Here is a 19009-nt window from a genome sequence, read left to right as displayed (position 1 = left end):
TAATAAACTCCTACCCACAACATCTTCTAAAAAAAAAAAAGAGAGACTATATGGAATAATGTGAAAGTCTCTGCAGACTTCTAGAGATATAATTTTCACTTTTCATCCAATTCTGTATGATTTTACAAAAATCACTTCAAACCTATATGCCTCAGTTTTCCCATCCAACATGAGGATAAATTTTCAGTGGAACACTTTGAAAATAACTGCTTTTAAAAACAATATAACTGCGTTAGGTTTTACAAAGCAAACTTCTATTCAAATACAGGGCACTATTTTTACTAGCCAATAAAGCATCTTTCAAATTGCGTATTATAAAATGATTCAATTCATCCACATTTAGAATCTGTGTTTACTTAGAAAATCCTCTTATAAGCATAAAGTATAAAATGGATCTTCATAGGATACTTAGGCTTTTAGATTCAAAGACTAACAACATACAAAGTCTGTTTCCACTTGGAATAAAATTACGGTGCTCTTGTATTTTTTTGCATTAGCTCTGCGATCCAATTTCTAGTCTCTCCTATTTACAAGCATTCTTTTATACAACACTGTGTAATATACATTCTTCTTTATGCAGCATTTATTACTTTATAATCTGATTAACAGCATATCATAATGCATAAGTTTACACTTGCAAAATTTACGTAGTGTGGAGTTTGACCATCTTAGGATAAGAACTGAAGACCAAATGAGCAGAAGTCCTTGCTGACAGGTTTTTAAAATCAAATCTGTTCCCAAGGAAGAGTTCGTTGTCTATGAAGACTGCATGGCTGTGTCAATATCGTAAAGCATCATCAACCATTAGGAAGACAGCAATCTAGGAACACACATCGTTTCCTCATTTCAGGGGTGTGAGGGGGGGAAAGACTAATATGAGACATCCTCAGGCATCTTGTCAGTGGAAAATGATCCTGACTTGGTCTCAGAGATGCAAACTGTCACAGGAAATGCGATTTGCCAAATGCCGTTAGGCCCGAACACCTGTGAAAGGGCCCTGGAACTAGGACTCAAACGTACAATCCGGGCTCACGAAGCCATGATTTCCCAGTTGGCAAGCGCTCTCCATTCAGCGTCTGGAAGAGGAGAGGATTCTCCCCTCAGACTCTCAGAGACTTCTCAGTGCTTTCTTGTTGACTATCTATTCTCTGACTGAGGAAAGAACAACATCAATTTTCCCATTTTCTTCTTTGTTTAATAGTCCCCTTCAAGAGAGAGGATATATAGTGGAACTGATCTGGAAAGGAGAAAACTTAGGTTCTAGACTGCTTCTTTAGGACCCTACTTATAGAACATTGGCTAATCCATTATTTGGCCTCTCTGTTCTTCAGTATCTCCCTCATTCATTTATTTTTTTTGAAAAAAAAAATTTTATTGAAGTATAGTTGGTGTACAATATTATATAAATTACAGGTGTACAACAGAGTGATTCGTCATTTTTAGAGGTTATGCTCCAGTTACAGTTACTGTAAGATACTGGCTATATTCCCTGTGCTGTACAACATATCCTTGTAGCTTATTTTATACATAATAGTTTGTACCTCTTAATCCCTTACCCCTATATTGCCCCTCCCCCCTTCCCTCTCCCCGCTGGTAACCACTAGTTTGTTCTCTATAGCTGTGAGGCTGCTTCTTTTTTGTTGTTGTTGTTACATTCACTAGTTTGTTGCAATTTTTAGATTCCACATACAAGTGATATCATACTGTCTGTCTTATTTCACTTAGGAAATACCTTCCAAGTCTATCCATGTTGTTGCAAATGGCCAAATTTCATTCGTTTTTATGGCTGAGTAATATTCCATTGTGTATTTATATACACCACGTCTTCTTTACCCATTCATCTGCTGATGGACACTTAGGTTGCTTCCGTATCTTGGCAACTGTAATAAGGATGCTATGAACGTGGGGGTGAATGGATCTTTTCAAATTAGTGTTTTCATTTTTTCCAGATATGAACTCAGGGGTAGAATTGCTGGATAATACCTCATTTACTGAAGAGCACAACAGACCCAATTGTGCCTAGGGTCTCTTCCATTTTCAAAATTCTGCTCGAACATTTTCAAGCAGTTCCTCTCCATAGTAAACCAAGAAGGGATGCTGGATACATAGATCCCCTCAGCCCTCCAGGAAGCCAGCCAGCTTATCTCCCACAGCTCTGAGCCATCTTGTTCTTTACCCCAGCACGGCAGATACATATTATGATTTTTCTGTGTGTTCTATGATATAAACAAGGCCAGAAAGCAGTGCTTTTAGAGAATTTAAGGGGAATCACCTCCTTGAGGAATAAACACTACCTTAACCAGCTGTCATACAGGTGATCAATAATTTGCACGCACCTCACGTCCAACACATAAACAGTGTGAGGATCCATGATTTCTGAACTGTACATATGGCAGCAGCGATGACAACACGTACTGTTCCCTAAAGTCCCCTGTCAATAAAAGGTAGTTGCTTGGACTGTAATTATGGCATCCTTGCTACCCAAACTTGAAGCTTTTATGGGGCTTATACAATTAACTACTTAAATACATAGTAACACTTGCTTCTCTGACAGAAAAGTATTGATTTTTTAATCATTTTCAAGTCTCCTCTAGCACAAATAAATGTACTACAGTTACAGTTAATGCACTATGTACATGCATTAAACGTTGGTGTGACAAAATTTATTATTTTGTGATATATAGAACTGAAGTCGGGCTTCTCAGAAAGTAGCATCATGGATCCAACATCAGTGTGGAAACTACCATTGTCCTTGATACTCCAAATTCTCTAACTTCTACAAGTTAGAGATCTGCTTTCATAGGATACTTAGGCTTAAAATAAAGGAGGGGATGCTGAATATAAATCTTTCCTATATGTCAGTGTAGGAGAAAATTAGAAATAGTCCAACAGAGAAGATAACAGTTTATTTTTTCCCAAAGCTGTGGGTGTATGGCAACTCTGTTCAGATGAATTTTTGTCTATTTAATTTTTTTCCCCTTGCATTTATTTAGGGCACATCTATCAAAATATTTTGCACACAATAGTCTTTCTAGTTCAATTCTTACACATTTTAATTGTGTTGTTTTAATGCCTTACTATAGTTAATACATCGGAAAACTAAAATGGTGCTTTAAAAAGTGTGATTTCTGCCATGACAAAAGGTGAACAGAGGCCCCGTGAAAGTCACATATCTAAATACAGACCTGGCAACAGTGTATGAACAAGGGTTTACCTTGGGTGCATCACACATTCAACATTAAAGTGGGTGAGTAAAAAGCAGTTAATTTTGTTTTGTTAGAAATGATATCATTTTAGTTTTAGCATCTAAGACAGATGCCAGCATTTCACTCTGAACAGATGGTAATTCCATCTAATAGTGCATCTCTGTATTAGTAAGGTCTGTTGTGTATACAAACAGTAATAAACAGTAGGTAAGGATCAAAATAAATTTTAATTGTTGACATTAAATTCTGGCAGCCACAGTTCTAAGGCTGCAGTATTCCTTTTTCAAGTCTGTCAGGTTTACTAATGCTACAGAAGCTTTGTCGAAAGCTGCCAGATTCCAGTTTCCATACAAAGATGTTGCATGCTACCAGCTGTTGGTCTGCACCAGGATTACCTGTTTTCCTACACTGAAATAATCCTTCAGGAATAACATGGGATTGGTGCTACCACTGATGCACTGGTCCGCCATGATTTCTTTTAGAATGCTCCTGAAGGACTGAACCTTTAATTAAGAGGTTGATTTTTAAAATGTTGTGTCCAATTGTTACAATTGGGGTCATGGTGCTGTCACAGCCACTTTCCTACCCTGCTAAGTAAGGGTCTCTCATTCAGTTCACTCTATTCTCTTTGCAAATCTGGGCATTCCTGAACGTCTATGAAACTGACATCATCCTTTTCATTTGGTTGGCCTTATCAGGAGTCTGAAGGATTTCCCTAACAATTGCAGCTCTCGTCAGCTGAGCTCTTCTGTAGACTTTGCTGTGGATCAAGCCTGCCAACAAGCACCAATCTGGTTCTCATAATGTCTCCTACGATCTGGTATTACAAGTAGTAGCCGCTCTATATTTGGGGAAGCTGCCATGTCAAAATCATTATAAAAAACCCCAGTTTGGCATTCAAGTTCAATAACAAACACGCTTTGCCATTATATTTCCTTAAAAACAAGGATGTATTTTTTTGAATCATGAGAAATATATTGCTTCCACCATATGGGACAACCAACGACTCACCAACCGATCTCAGATGCAGCATATTGAGCTGACCATATGTTACTGTGCTGTTGAATGGCTGAGTGATTCATGCCCGTCACATTCTAGTATATCAATTAAAGCTCCTTGAAGTCTGCATGATTTGTGTCTCTGTTATTAAACCCTGCTAATTCATCCCACTTACACATCTGTTATAAATCTCTAGGAGTGCTGCATGATTCATGGCAATCTGTGAGCATGCTACAGCAAATTCTTCTCCTTGTAATTAACAGTAAATTGTTTTACTGCCATGCAATGAATTTTTCAGTTATATTGCAAATGAACTCCTAAATGTGCGGTTCTTTCCTAAGAACTGACTTATATCATTAGGCAATTAAAAAGTACCGCTTTGAACCAAAAGCTTTTAATCAAGAGAAATACAACTTCAACATTGCCTGAGAGCCACGGAAATTTGACACGGTGGTTAGAAGGGCAAAATAATTTCTGTTGTCAAAAGAGCAAAACAAACAAAACCAACCCTTCCGCGTACTCAGGACTTCCCTGATGCTAAGACGTGAGAGCGTTGCCTGAAAAGACTGGGTGAGACAAGTGTGCACAGATACTGTTTATCTTAGAAGTGACTTAAGTCATCTGTCATTACCAAATTTCTCAGAATGACTTACACTGCTCTAATTGTAAAACAGTGCCTTTATTCTTGAAATAAATAATTGGATAATTAGCCAAGTTGAATCCGCAGAGGATTTCACTGCTGTTCAAGTGCTCCTGTCAAAGGTGAAGCAAATTCATTTCAGCTCGCCTCTGCAGCTCTTCGAAGAGGCTTTGATTTTTTTTTTTCCCCACTTTCCTGGCAGCAGCCTGAGATTCATGAGTCCATACATCAAGTCGATAGTTTAACAACAAATGGAATTAAATTCAAAGAAGGGAAACTAATTGAAGGACAGCAACAAAAGTGTTTGGCAATGTGCTTTTTAATATGGCATGCCACATTTGCATGATAATTTTTCCTTTTTAGCATGGAGCAGAAAGTGACTAGCTTAATGAGGGATTATTCAAGACAGGAACGAACAAAATACATTCATAACTAAGAACAAAGACTGTATTATGAAACAAAAACAGGCAACCTCAGAGAAGTAACTGGATGATTGGTTTATGCATTATGAATAAAAAGGTAGAAAAATATTTATATTAGTATTCACTAATGACTATATATACAAGATTGTTGTAATTAAAATTATAAATTAACATATTAAGAGTGCTTGTTTAATCACTCTGGGTCCTATTCACAATGAAAAGACTTATGTACCTGCATACAAAACAATGTGTATTTTCAACCCAGCCGCAAACATACATTCTACTTCGGATTCAGACAAAATCTTAATGCACCACTAATTACTTGCTTAATGGGAGATGGGCACTTCTAAGCTTGTAGTGTAGAGGTCATTTTATGACAGGTAAAGGAAACAGGACATTTTTCCTCCAGGAATGGATCTCCAAAAGGAATTTCTCTGAAGGAAGGTTTAATTTGTACTTAATTCACAAAGGGCGGAAATGTACAAAGTTATTAGATTAAAAGGGTAATCTTCAAGAAAAGTATAAGAAGGGTGCCCAGTCCATCAGTTTATGACCCTTATATACCCAGAAGCAACTCCAAAGCCACCCATGACAGTTTCCTGAAGATTTTGCAATGGAGATGCAGCCGCTCCTGGGAGAATACCTCTCTCACATCAGCTCTCAGACTTTTTCATGGGCACCAAAACTAAAGGTGTAAAGCAATAAATATTCTGGACGAAATGTGTAATTCTAATAATATCTAATTGAAAAAATACTTCAAAGAGAGCAAATTATAATTCCCAAGCTTTTCAATGAAACATACATCTTTACAAGTATGTTTTTGGTTTCTGTGACTGAGATTTAAGGGAAAAAAAAACATGTTTAAGTGATTCAGTGCTTCAAAAAGGCTGACTACTAATTTTAATTTTGGGTGCCCTTCTTCAAAATTTTTAAATGGTCGCTGGCTTCTTCTGATTCCTGACACTTCACTTACATGAACTACATTTAGACTTGAGTTTAATTTCTCACAAATCCAAATTGTAACTTTATTACTAGAAGAAACAGAGCAGGAAGAATCATAGCTGCAACTTAACTTTTATTCCTTTCCTACAATGGTCAACAAACCTGTTGACCATTCAAAAGAACTGACCTTCTCACTGTTTATTTCTATGACTCAATATCTATCAGTTACACACAGAGGTTTAATCCTAGGAAAATTTTAGAAAAAAAAACCCTTTTTCACCCATTAAAAACAAAGGAGTTAAGAAGGATATTGGATCTGTAATTGCTGGGGTTTTCTTTGTATTCTAATAAAAACAAGTCCATTCTCCCTGATCCAAACACCCCTGAAAACGGTATATTTTATAATAAATCCAGTGGCAAGCAAAAATTTTTTTTTTATACTTTTGTCATGTAAGTGACTTTATTCCCTGCTTGGCAGATGAAGAGTCAGAGAGTTCTGACAAAATAAATTAAGGGATAAAGAAATAAAAAATTTCCCAGAAGAACGCTAAAATAATTTTTCCTTCAGAAAAGAAAGGATTTCACATGTGAACAAAGTTAATATGTTCTTTTTTTAATGTAAATTGAGTAGAAGGAACATTTTGGCAAAGGACAAAAAACTACACATTTTAAAATTTACTATCCCATCTTCTCCTGCAACTGTTTAATTTTTTACCTTCCAGCTTCTGCTCTAACCATGTTAATCAGAGTGCTGCCCAGAGAGTCATCAGTGACCCCACGTTCCTTGCAGTTTACATTTTTCCTACTTTCCCTACAGCATGTGACCCTACTGACAACATTCTCCTTCCAGAATTCTCTCTCCCCTTGAGGTTTTGGATACTGCTTTTTCTAGGTTCTTTTTCTAACTCTGACCACGTCTCTGTTCCCTTTATTCCTCCTGTCCTCTTCCTCCCAAAATGTGAGCATTCACTGCGATGTAAACTTTTATTTTGTATTTTCTCTGCCTTCACTAATACATTATCATCCACAGTTTCGCCTCCTTCTACATGCAGGTGACTATAAAACCCGCATCCTTCTTAAGCTCCAGATTTGCATTTTCTGCTGTTGGCTGGTTATAATTGTCATGGATGTGTTTCCATCAGATAATCAAACTGAAACTCATGGTTTTATTTCTCCCATATGTTCTTTCTTCGTCTTTTGCATTAGATTTAGTGGCATCACCACTGTCTAGGATATTTACTGTCATCTTCAATTTCTCCCTCTTCTTAACCTGTGGATTTCCCTTCCTTGATCTACTCTATTCCTCTCTTTTTTTTTTTTTTTTTTGCGCTTCGAGGGCCTCTCACTGTTGTGGCCTCTCCCGTTGCGAAGCACAGGCTCCGGATGTGCAGGCTCAGCGGCCATGGCTCACGGGTCCAGCCACTCCGCGGCATGTGGGATCTTCCCGGACCGGGGCACGAACCCGCGTCCCCTGCATCGGCAGGCGGACCCTCAACCACTGCACCACCAGGGAAGCCCCTATTCCTTTCTTTAAATCTTTCCTCCTATTTATCTGATTTACTTTCTCACGGCCCCCTTGGAATGTCTACCAGTCTCTATTTCCACACTTTAATCTATTCTACACTGTACTGACAGAGACATCTTTATAAACCTCAGCTTTCATCATGTCAGGATGGAACAGTCCCTCAAACAGCGACACATGGTATAATAGCTGGAAAAATCTTTACCAATTCTTTATAGTCCATTTCAAGTGCCATTTAACCTGAGCTCATTCCCCAGTCTCCTAAATCAAAGCTATCTATACCGTATTCTCCGTTCCCATAGCTTTCTTTTATCCTTTCCCCCAAGGTGTTAACCCTACCTGTTATTTGTCAGTACCTTAGTGCAGACACCATTAAGGTATCCTTGAATGGATTCTACTAGAATCCCCTCCACCCAGGGCTTTAAATAGTAACCTTAATAGATGCTTACTGAATCGAGCACTCAAACACAGCAACAATATGGTTAGGACACATTATTAACTCTATATTGCAAACAACAAACTTGAAATGTGTAGTTTTTGATCAAAATCCTGAAATGCATGCCATAATTCTGAATAACATGCTCCTTACAGAACTGAAAAATGATGCTTTTCGATGTTAGCCCCCCTACAGTTTACTTTTGCCATTCAATCCTTAGTTTTAGGACTCTCCATTGTTATATTTATGTTATAATACTGTTACGGAAACAAAGTTGTAAAATAAATTGCATGACTTCGATAACATTCGATTAGACATTCTATAACATCTACATTGTGACTGAGAAAAGTATTACAAAACAGTTATGATAGAAATCTTGATTAAAAATAACCATTTTTTTTTTGAGGATTTACTCTGTGCTGGGCACTGCTTTAAATACTTAACGTGTATTTACTCCTCGGGAGAGCCCCATGTAATAGGTTATCCTTATTTATAAATTGGAAAACTAAGGCACAGAGATCATATAATTTACTCAAAGTCACAAAGCTAGTAGATGGCAGAGCCCAAATTCAAGTTGCAGCATTCTGGCTTATCATTTTCCCCTAAAATACACAAATAAACTCTTATTTGAAAAAGTCAATTCACTTGCACATCTCATGGCTTTCGGAGACTATGAGAGGTTTCCAAGTTCTGTTTTTCAGGGATAAAGAGGCAGGGAGAGGACTCAGAGGGCCTAGATGAGTTCTGCTCCACTCAGCTTCCATTGGATGGAGTGGACTTAAGCCTCCTCACCAGTGACTAGAAGAAGAGCACATAGCACTGGGGCGCAGTGAGTTCCACGCCACAGTAACTCTTACTGCAACCAATGAGGATGATATTCACACAGACGTGATCATTGGTCCATTAAGCAGGGAAGATGCCATTCTATAGACATTTTCCCTGCTTTTCTCTTTCCATGTCCAGGGTCTGTCTAGTCTCTGGGGACCGGCATGTCTCCGTTCAGTTCTTTTACTTTGTGTCTATGAAAAAACAGAGTAAATCCTATCTAAAGGAGAGAAACTGTCCTAACAGTGCTGAAAACTAGGGCATGTGAGGTGCAGCTGGGAGGTCCCTCAGTACACAGCCGGGAGGAGAGAAGACTTGGCTGGGGGTATTGTTACTGAAGATGTTATTGGAAGTGATGTCATGAGGAAGGTGAATTAGAGTGAGGACAGCCTGCAAGGGAGTGGAAGGAGAATGTTCAGTAGGAACCAGAGGGAGGTATCTTGGATTAGTATCACCTTTGAAATTGCGTTTCAAAGAGGTCTCTGAACATGGTAGGATTTGCCAGAGAGGTGTAGTTCCCTCAACACTAAAGGATCAAACACAGGTCGGACAAACACTTGGAAGGAATGTTGCATAGGATACATTAATATTGGCTAGACAGTCACCCTAGGTGACACTGAAATGTTTTACAACCCTAAGAAGCTGTGATTTCAGTTCTGCTTGGTCACATCATCGGAGTCCCTTTATCCTCCCCTAGATCTCAGGCCAACCTTTGGTTTCTGTGGTTTCTGTTTTCAATTTCTCCAGCCCCCAGGACAGATTCCTCTTTTAATTTTTATCCTCTAGTCCCAAATTATGTCATTTTTTCTAAAAGAGACAGGGAGTCTTCCCCTGTTATCCACACTCTGTAACTCTCTAATAACATAGTATATAAAAATAAATAAATATTCTTTTAGGAGCATGGCGTTTTTTGTTCAAGCTAGGTACTCTATAAATACTTGTACATATAGGTTAAATATGTAAAAACGCAAAGAGTTCAGTCAGAGATAATAAAACATAATTACTTGGAACTTTGGAGTCATTCTCATTATTGAAAAAAAAAATTTTTTTTTTTTTTGGCCGTGCCACATAGCACGTGGGGATCTTAGTTCCGCAACCAGGGATTGAACCCGTGCCCCTTGCACTGGGAGCACGGAGTCTTAACCACTGGACTGCCAGAGAAGTCCCCATCATCGGTGGACAATTTGAAGAAACAAAATTACTTGTTATATTTGAAGTTTGTTGTATATTGATACAAGATAATTTGAACCAAACAAGTTTTTCCAGAACGAAAACAAAATAAAACAAGACAAAAACTATGGAATTGTATATGAAGACAGTAAGGAAGAAAGTCTAAGGAGTATTTTCATAGCTAAACATGTTTGCATGCTATCTGTCATTCGCCTAGAAGTCTCTTAACCTCCTCACATCTGGACATTTCCTTAAAGAGCACCAGGAATCTAAGCCTTGTTGGATGCTGACAGAAAAACTGATTTGAAAATATCCTAAATGGTAAGTCATTGGGTTATATAGGTGTTAATAATACCTGTAATCAAGTTTGTGTGAACCTCATTTGTCGTAAGTGAAGGAAGCAAAAAATTATACAAACTATTTCCTGGTAAGATTATACTTCATAACAAGTCGTTATTTTAATTTTATGTACTTAGGAGCTTCATATTCATAATAAACAGATTAATAAGCACACTACTGCCTATCCAATAAAGGCAAAATATGACACCAGGGCAACCCAGTAATTTCTGGATGTCTGCTGTTAGCTCCATGGGGCAGGAGGGGATAGACCAAATCCCACACAAAAAAAGTTAGGATTGAGAGGAGGAGTATTGTGAGTCCTCAGAAGAAGCCTGCCAAACACTTCAAACAACTGTTGGGACACCTTTAGGACTTAGGGTGGTGGGAGCCCTGTAGTCACTCTGCATCTAATTATGTTTCTTATGGTGACACAGTTGCAACTCAGGAATGTTCAGGGCTCTTAAGTTTCTTTTTCTGTGTCATCTTTTTCTATGTCAAGGTCAGTAGCAATAAGGGCTAGTGAGGGAGAAGGAGAAAGCAGAAAAGACAAATATTAAGTCCAAACTAAAGAAGGTATTGAGCTCTGTAGGTGTTTTGTTTATAAATACACAATGTATTTTTCATGTCCTTTAGAACTTGCTTACCTGCTGCTAAAGTCCGTCCTCCTCCCGAAGCACTGGTTATACAACCAATTGAATTGCACAGAGAAATGGTAAAGTTGTATATCCTATAAGGTTGTAGTCCTTTTACAATGTAAGACAGTTCTTGGGATTTAGCAGTGTACAACACCTGTGAAGCAAAAAAAATAGAAGTCAGATAATAGATAATCCGTGTGAAATATTAGCTTGACAAGCAAAGTTCCAGGAGTTCTGACAGGGGGAATTATTGCCAACCATGATTAGGAAAAGGAATTATTTTTGAAGGGCCTCACCAAGCTAGGATTTAATTGATAATTGTACAATCACACTGCTTTATGAGGTAATAATCCAGTTCCTGAGTGGATAAATGAGGAAACCGAGTTATTGCCTCATAAAGCAGCATGGTGGTGCAGTTCGTGTCACTGATGGTACAGATAAAGAATGGTGACACTGTCATTGTTATCATGAAAAAGTCCAAATAAAACCACGGGGCTTGGCCAAAACGAACCCAGTGCAGTAATGCCCACACGCTAGGTGATGGAGCTGGTACAGAAAGATGTCACTATGTTCAATCAATCCCATCATTTGTTTTTTTTAAAAAAAAGCCACAGGAAGGAAAAGGGGAAAAAAGGAAAGATTACTGAGCACCCACATGAAGTCAATTCTCAATTATCTTTCTTGTACAACTGAGCATAAGCCGATTGATCAGCTACATTTTTTTTTGAAATACTGTCTTTATCACACATTTTCAAATGAAAATAGCAGATTTGAGCAAAGGAGACTCTATGGTCCATAAACAAGTAATTAAACAATAAGCACTGAGAGCTTGTCCTGTCATTATAACTAGAATTGATCAAAAGCAACCATGTAAATTTGCTTAGTCTGTAGATACAAAGACCACTGGTGATTATATTCAGGAAAAAAAAAAGTCATTAAAATGGATAGTCTGACAGCAAGCACGAGTACGAAGCTATTTTTCTAAGGGATACTGATATACATTCATATGAAATAATCTTCCATAAATATAAATACTACGGCTAACTGTAAAGATTAATAACATTTGGAGTCAATTTCTAGATTTTTGTTTTCCCTTTAGGAGTACAATAAAATTCATTTGGAATATGTGCCTGGGTACTGACTTTAAAATTTCATAAACTGAGTAGTTCTAGAAAGCAGTGTGTTTGGAATATAAATTATATTGCTTACATAACATTTTTCAGAAATAAAGGTGACTTTGGAGATTCAAAATATCTAGGAATAATTTCAAACACTGGCACCATTTTCTTGCAATTACATTTAGAAATCAGAAAAGCGTCAAACACTGAATTATTAATCTTTTTTCCAATTTTAAAATGGCTACTTAGGTTTTGAAGATATAAACTTTTTTCTTTTGTGCAATGTGATTTAAAATTTTCTAAGAAAAATAAAACTTTGAAATGAGTAAATCTTACTTAATATTGCTATAAGATTTATCTCATTTAGCACAGTCTTCATGGGATTTAATGTAGATTTTTAGAAAATGAAATTGTTTTTAAGATAAAATACATTAAGGTATTTCTTATTTAATTTAAAAACTTGAATCATTTTTAAACAAGTTACTCTTTGTCTCAAGAACACATCATGAGGGAGGGGATGAACAATATGGAGGTTCCTTAAAAAACTAAAAATAGAACTACCATACCACCCAGCAATCCCACTACTGGGCATATACCCCGAGAAAACCATAATTCAAAAAGAGTCATGTAGCACAATGTTCACTGCAGCTCTATTTACAATAGCCAGGACATGGAAGCAACCTAAGTGTCCATCAACAGATGAATGGATAAAGAAGATGTGGCACATATATACAATGGAATATTACTCAGCCATAAAAAGAAACAAAATTGAGTTATTTGTAGTGAGGTGGATGAACCTAGAGTCTGTCATACAGAGTGAAGTCAGAAAGAGAAAAACAAATACCGTATGCTAACACACATATATGGAATCTAAAAAAGCAAAAAAAAAATGGTCATGAAGAACCTAGGGGCAAGATGGGAATAAACACACAGACCTACTAGAGAATGGACTTGAGGACACGGGGAGGGGGAAGGGTAAGTTGGGACAAAGTGAGAGAGTGGCATGGACATATATACACTACCAACTATAAAATAGATAGCTAGTGGGAAGCAGCCGCATAGCACAGGGAGATCAGCTCGGTGCTTTGTGACCACCTAAAGGGGTGGGAGAGGGAGGGTGGGAGGGAGAGGTAAGAGGGAGGAGATATGGGGATATATGTATATGTATAACTGATTCACTTCGTTATAAAGCAGAAACTGACACACCATTGTAAAGCAATTATACTCCAATAAAAAGGTTAAAAAAAAAGAGGGAGGGGCTATGGGGACGTGTACGCACAGGGCTGATTCACTTTGTTGTGCAACAGAAACACAGTATTGTGAAGCAATTATACTCCAATAAAGATCTATTTAAAAAAATTTTTTAAAGAACACAAAATGAAACGTAATAAAGATAAAATGTAGACTAATACTAATTTTGATGAAATTTTACTTCTTCTCTACATATAGTTGTTATAAAGTACATGATTTTTAAGAGACACTTATCCTAGAGCTTGGGGCATGTAAAATCATCACTCAGATAAACTGTGTCTTTATCGTGTACATAGACTCATCTTAACAAGTCTTAAAGGATGTACCTAATTGAGAGTTTTTTGTGGGATTAATCTTTAAAGAGGTGAGAAGAACTTTGTAGGAGTTTAAAATACTACAATGATAATAGCATCACTTCTATATATGTCTTCTACCACATTCTTAGGTAAAGATCCTTTAACAGTTATTTTTACAGTAGGCTTTCCCCAGAAATTTTGGCTATTTATTTACCAAGATTATAACAAGACATGCTCAGGTCAGTGTGGATACAAATTTAATTGTTGAGAACATAAAAAATTTGACTTTGCCACTTGTGATTTCACTTTCTTGAATATATGGTTAGGTAGATGAATATTTGCAGGAGAGGGTATAAGAGAGAGAATAAAATGACATATCTATATTCTTATTTTAATTCAGACACAAAGAAAAGACTTTTAAACAAACAAAAGATTTATATACATAAATTTTGTCAATATAAAAATTTTCCTGTCCCATTGAGTAATATTTTATAAAATGTAATGTAGCCATATCCCGTTAATAATCACTAATAATAACAATATCTAATATTTGTCAAGCTCTACAAAAACTGTATAGATAAGCAGAAACCGTTTTCCCATTTTACACATGAATAAAACCTGAAGCACAGAGATGTGTGATACGGCAAGTAATTGGTAAAAGCGGGATAAAAACAAGTTGATTTCTGGGATGTGTTGTATAAACTATGTTTTGTTTTTTTTTTCCTTACCTTAGTTCCTTGGAATAGAACATTATAATACAAGTAACAGCCAGAACGCATAATATGCTGTGCTAGCTGGTAATCCAAACCCACATGTCATCCACCATTCTGACACTGCTGGCTCAATCTCAACTCCTACCTATGACTCCTCGGAGGAACCTTAAGACTTGTGAGAGTAGAAAAAGGTGGTTTGGTTTGCAGTTGGGTTGTCTTAGTATGTGGTTAATGAAGTCAAAAATGGGTGCTGGCTGCTCTATAGCTCCATTCAGGGATGGTCCTAAAACCCAGCAATAAAAAGAAATCCTTTCAATGGGCAAAACTTTAGGTAGTGCACCTGGTGATTTATTCTGTGTGGAAAGGGAAGGGTCCCTGAATTATATGGCTGTGGTTTGGTTGTATTGAACATGGCCATAAAAGAAAAAAAGACTAGAAAATCAGGAACTAGGATGTCTAGGGAAGAAGAATGTGGATAGGCCCACGGGACAGGGCATCAAGTAAGTGCGAAGATCTTTCCATGTCCTGTTAATGTCTTCCAAAGAGCATCTTCCTCAGAAGAGATGCTAAACAGCCAAGTATGCAGAATGACTTGTCCAGTTGACATCAGCCGGTCTTTGTCATTGGTCACTCTTATGCTGATAGAAAGGACACTGGTCACACCATAAACTGGAGGGTAACAAGAGCCTCCCATCCTCCAGGATTATTATACATATCAAATGAATTAGTCTATGTACACAGTAAAGCCTCAGTAATCTTTACCTATGATCATTATTCTCATTACTGCTGGCTGGATATAACTCACTAGAAGGAAATATGTCACTACATATCCCAAACCTTGAACATGTTCACAGCCTTTGCTATAAGCTGTGATAAACTGCATCCCTCAGAATTTATTCTTAGGAAACAGAAATATGCAAAACGTGCATATAAGATGTTCTTATCAATGTCATTTAGATTTCCAAGAGTATTAATACAATAGACATTTCAATTGATTGTGGATTGGCTGAATCATTATTGTGTACCCATATGATAGTACACAGCTACTGAATGTCAGCTTCCTGCAAGATATTTAAGGATATATGCTAAGTGGAAAAAGCAGATTTCATGAAACAAAGTTATGCCAACTTTATTTCCATATACCATTATATTAGGAAAAATGAGTGATGTAAGTATTTAGAGGCTTGTATATATAAATATTATATTAAGAAACGAATTGCCCCCTTTAAGGATTGTATTGGGTTGGCCAGAAACTTCATTCGGTTTTAAGTAAAAATAAGACATATTTTTCATTTTCACCAAGAAATTTATTGAATGTATTCATTAACTGAGCAAACATTTTGGCCAACCCAATATAAATGAAAATTCTGTCAGAATTCTGCAAATACAGAAAACGTCAATATGAAGACATAATTCAATTCTGAAAGGTCGTTAGTTGAAAATAACAATACCTGTGAAAACACCACCGGACTAGATTGTTGAGGTGATTGTTCAGAAACCATACTGACGTTATACCCCACAACTTTTCCTCTTGTCACATTATCTGCTGGCATCTCCCAGGACACATTGAGCGAGTATGGTGAGAGGGCGGAGACTGAAGGAGGGGTCATGAATATGGGCGCTGTTAACAACGACAATAACAACAGCCAAGACAATGAATGCTGTATTCACAGGTTTTCAACCTGAATTCACACATTTATCCTAGTTTCTGAAACACCTCACTCCTTACGTAATATTCTAATTTTTAAAAATCAAAGAAGATGCTGGTGTGTATAAAAGCTACTCACTCACTTATTTTTATATCTGCAAGGATGTTCTCCACCTTCACATTACTAACAAAGATATTTTCCAGTTACAAAATTAAAAAATAGGAATTTGCTTGTGTTCATAAAGGTAACTAGTAGATAGCTGGAGAGGAAACCATAGGTCTCATGACGTCTTTGAAAGGAGAAGCCACAAAAACAATATGTCTCAGTCCACAAAGTTTAGAACAATGCATAGTGACATACTGGACTTCTTATGTAGAGAAGTAATTCACTGAGCTCCTGGGAGAATATTACTCTTTAGAGAGAGGGAAATCGAAAATGTTCTAAATAACCCCGAAGAAATTCGAAAAGTTTTCAGTAAATCTCGATTGAAATGTTCAGGGACATACACACATACATTCTCCCCCTGCCATCCTTGAGATCTTAATATGGATTTTAAATGTGCTAACCAAAGGTGTATTATCAAAGGACCTCATTGCACTTTCATTAGCCAGTGACCCATACGATTATGAGGGTCCAGTATTGCTGTTTCATCCATTACCTTTCATTTCTGACCTTGACTTTCCCCTTCCGGAATGCCATGGCTCATCACTTGTGCTATCATGGCCCTATTATTTGGACAAGATGGCTGGGAGTCATTAAGAGATGCTCAAGCACAATGCACATTTTATTCATGAAGTGATTCCCTTGGACATCAAACTTGAAGCTACACTCACCCTCCACAGTCCGAACAGATCCAATTTAAAGCGGGATGTGGGTTTCTTTGTATATCTATAGATTCAAAGCATAACAAAAGTGTAGTTTTCTTGTCAAGGGCTCATGAAATTTGAAGTGTTTATAATATAAAGAATGAGGTGGAGGATTAAAAATATCTCATTTGCCTTAGTAAAGCTATCTTAAGAAAATTAAAACTTTTCACCATCTTTCCTTACCATATTGCCAACTGCTTATAAACACACTTGTGAATTATAGATTTTGATGTCCGGGATTATATTTTAAGGTACAATTTGGTACCTAAGCTATTTGTTTTGGAAAGAGAAAGAAAAACAAAAACAGATTTGTGAAACTGGTAACAGTTATATCTTTCACTGAACATAAATTGTACTAAATTTGGAGGAAGATGGGACATATGGCCAGCCCACTTCAAGACTGGAAACCAATTGCTATTTTTGACAAGCATTCCCAAAAGACTATAACTACAGTTAAGTCATTTTGGCGCCTTGAAGTAACAACTAAAACATTATTTTTTTCCCTAGAACTTACTGCAAGAACTTTGTGACCTTGAGTTATCTATGGAACCAATCTATGCATTCAATATTTCCTTGGTTTATGTAAATGTACAGCTCTTGATTTTCGAAAGTATTTAGTGCTGTTGACTTTACTTTGAGGCAATATTTTCATTCAGGAGTTTCCAAAGTAGAGTTCAAAGCATTAGTCTTCACCTGATTCTCCCGTTCTTCCTGTGGTCCAGGCAGAAGACACACTCCCAGCCATGTTCACAGCTAAGACTCTAAACTTGTACTTGGTGTACGGCTCCAAGCCAGTGATGATTGTGGTTGGTTCGGGAGGTTCTAATGCATTTTCATTGGCTGATTCTGCAAGTGGGTAAGGACTGAGCCAGCCACTGCTCTGAAAAACTCGACTTTCTGCTGACCTGGTTTCTCCATTAGATCTCAGTCTTTTCATGTATAGTTCATATCTTATAATTATGCCTAGAAAAGTGAAACGGTGAACAAAGAGGACTTATTAGACAAATGGGCTATTTAGGGGTGGGGTGATGTTAGGTTATGTAACGAGTCCTGGCTTTCCTTGTGCTTCTGACTCAATTACCTGTCTATTTTCTTGGTAATCCACATGATAGGTACTTATAAAAAAAAAAACAAACTACAAGTTGATAGCTACATGAATGCATATTACTGAAAAGCATATTCATGGAAAATGAAAACTGAGTGCAAAAGGTACAAACACAAAATAACTATAATTTATGATAGGTAAATTCAATATTTTTCAGGATGATTGGTCATAATTTATACTAAGAATGGCTATCTCTTCAGAAATTTGATCACTGTACCTTCAATTTGTATAGTTTCAAATTTGGGGATTTTGATTTGATTATCTGCTTAACATAAGCCTTGTTTACATAAATATTAGGATATTACAGTTCATTTCCACCTAGTTTTATCAAGTAACTTAAAAATCCTAAGAGAAAAGCTTTTGTTATAATACGTACATGATATTAAATTACTAAAAATCTACGAAGGTGTGCTGGCCTGTATAACCAAGGGTTCAATTATATAAGCCCAGAAATTAACTTAATGGAGTCAGCTAGCCTATATACATATTTTTTGTATTATTTCATACCTTCTTCTTGCTTAAAAGAAAATTTACTGCTTATGGGTGCCCTCACTTGTGACACAGTCAAATATAATGCATTTCCTAAGTGAGTTTCAAATTAGAAACATCATTTGTGTTATGGCAGATGTCACTAAGAGCAAAGATAATATTAGCCTTCTAGAGGGCAATTTAAATGAGTGGAATTTGTTATTAGATTAAAGAAATATACTTATTCTACTAACCAGGACAAATAGTATATCTTTAGAAATTGTTTCCCAATTATGACATCATGCAGTTATAAAACTGAAAATGGCTGTCAGAATCTTATTGCACAATTCCAAGTACCCAGATTCTCCTTCGTGTTTTACCCAAGAATGGGAAATCTCGGCCTTGAA

The 19009-nt window shown here is 36.9% G+C and overlaps 1 protein-coding gene across 1 annotated transcript in view; it reads right to left on the bottom strand.

Moving 5' to 3' along the window:
- USH2A (usherin) overlaps positions 1 to 19009 on the bottom strand; it is an 815986-nt gene that overhangs the window by 594432 nt on the left and 202545 nt on the right. Inside the window, 3 exon segments of the mRNA XM_032639255.1 lie at positions 11146 to 11290; positions 15966 to 16135; positions 17723 to 17992. Of these exon segments, the coding sequence (XP_032495146.1) occupies positions 11146 to 11290; positions 15966 to 16135; positions 17723 to 17992 (585 nt within the window).

Source organism: Phocoena sinus, chromosome 1, assembly GCF_008692025.1.
Source record: "Phocoena sinus isolate mPhoSin1 chromosome 1, mPhoSin1.pri, whole genome shotgun sequence".
Taxonomy (NCBI): domain Eukaryota; kingdom Metazoa; phylum Chordata; class Mammalia; order Artiodactyla; family Phocoenidae; genus Phocoena; species Phocoena sinus.
This window is presented reverse-complemented; position numbering and strand designations above follow the sequence as displayed.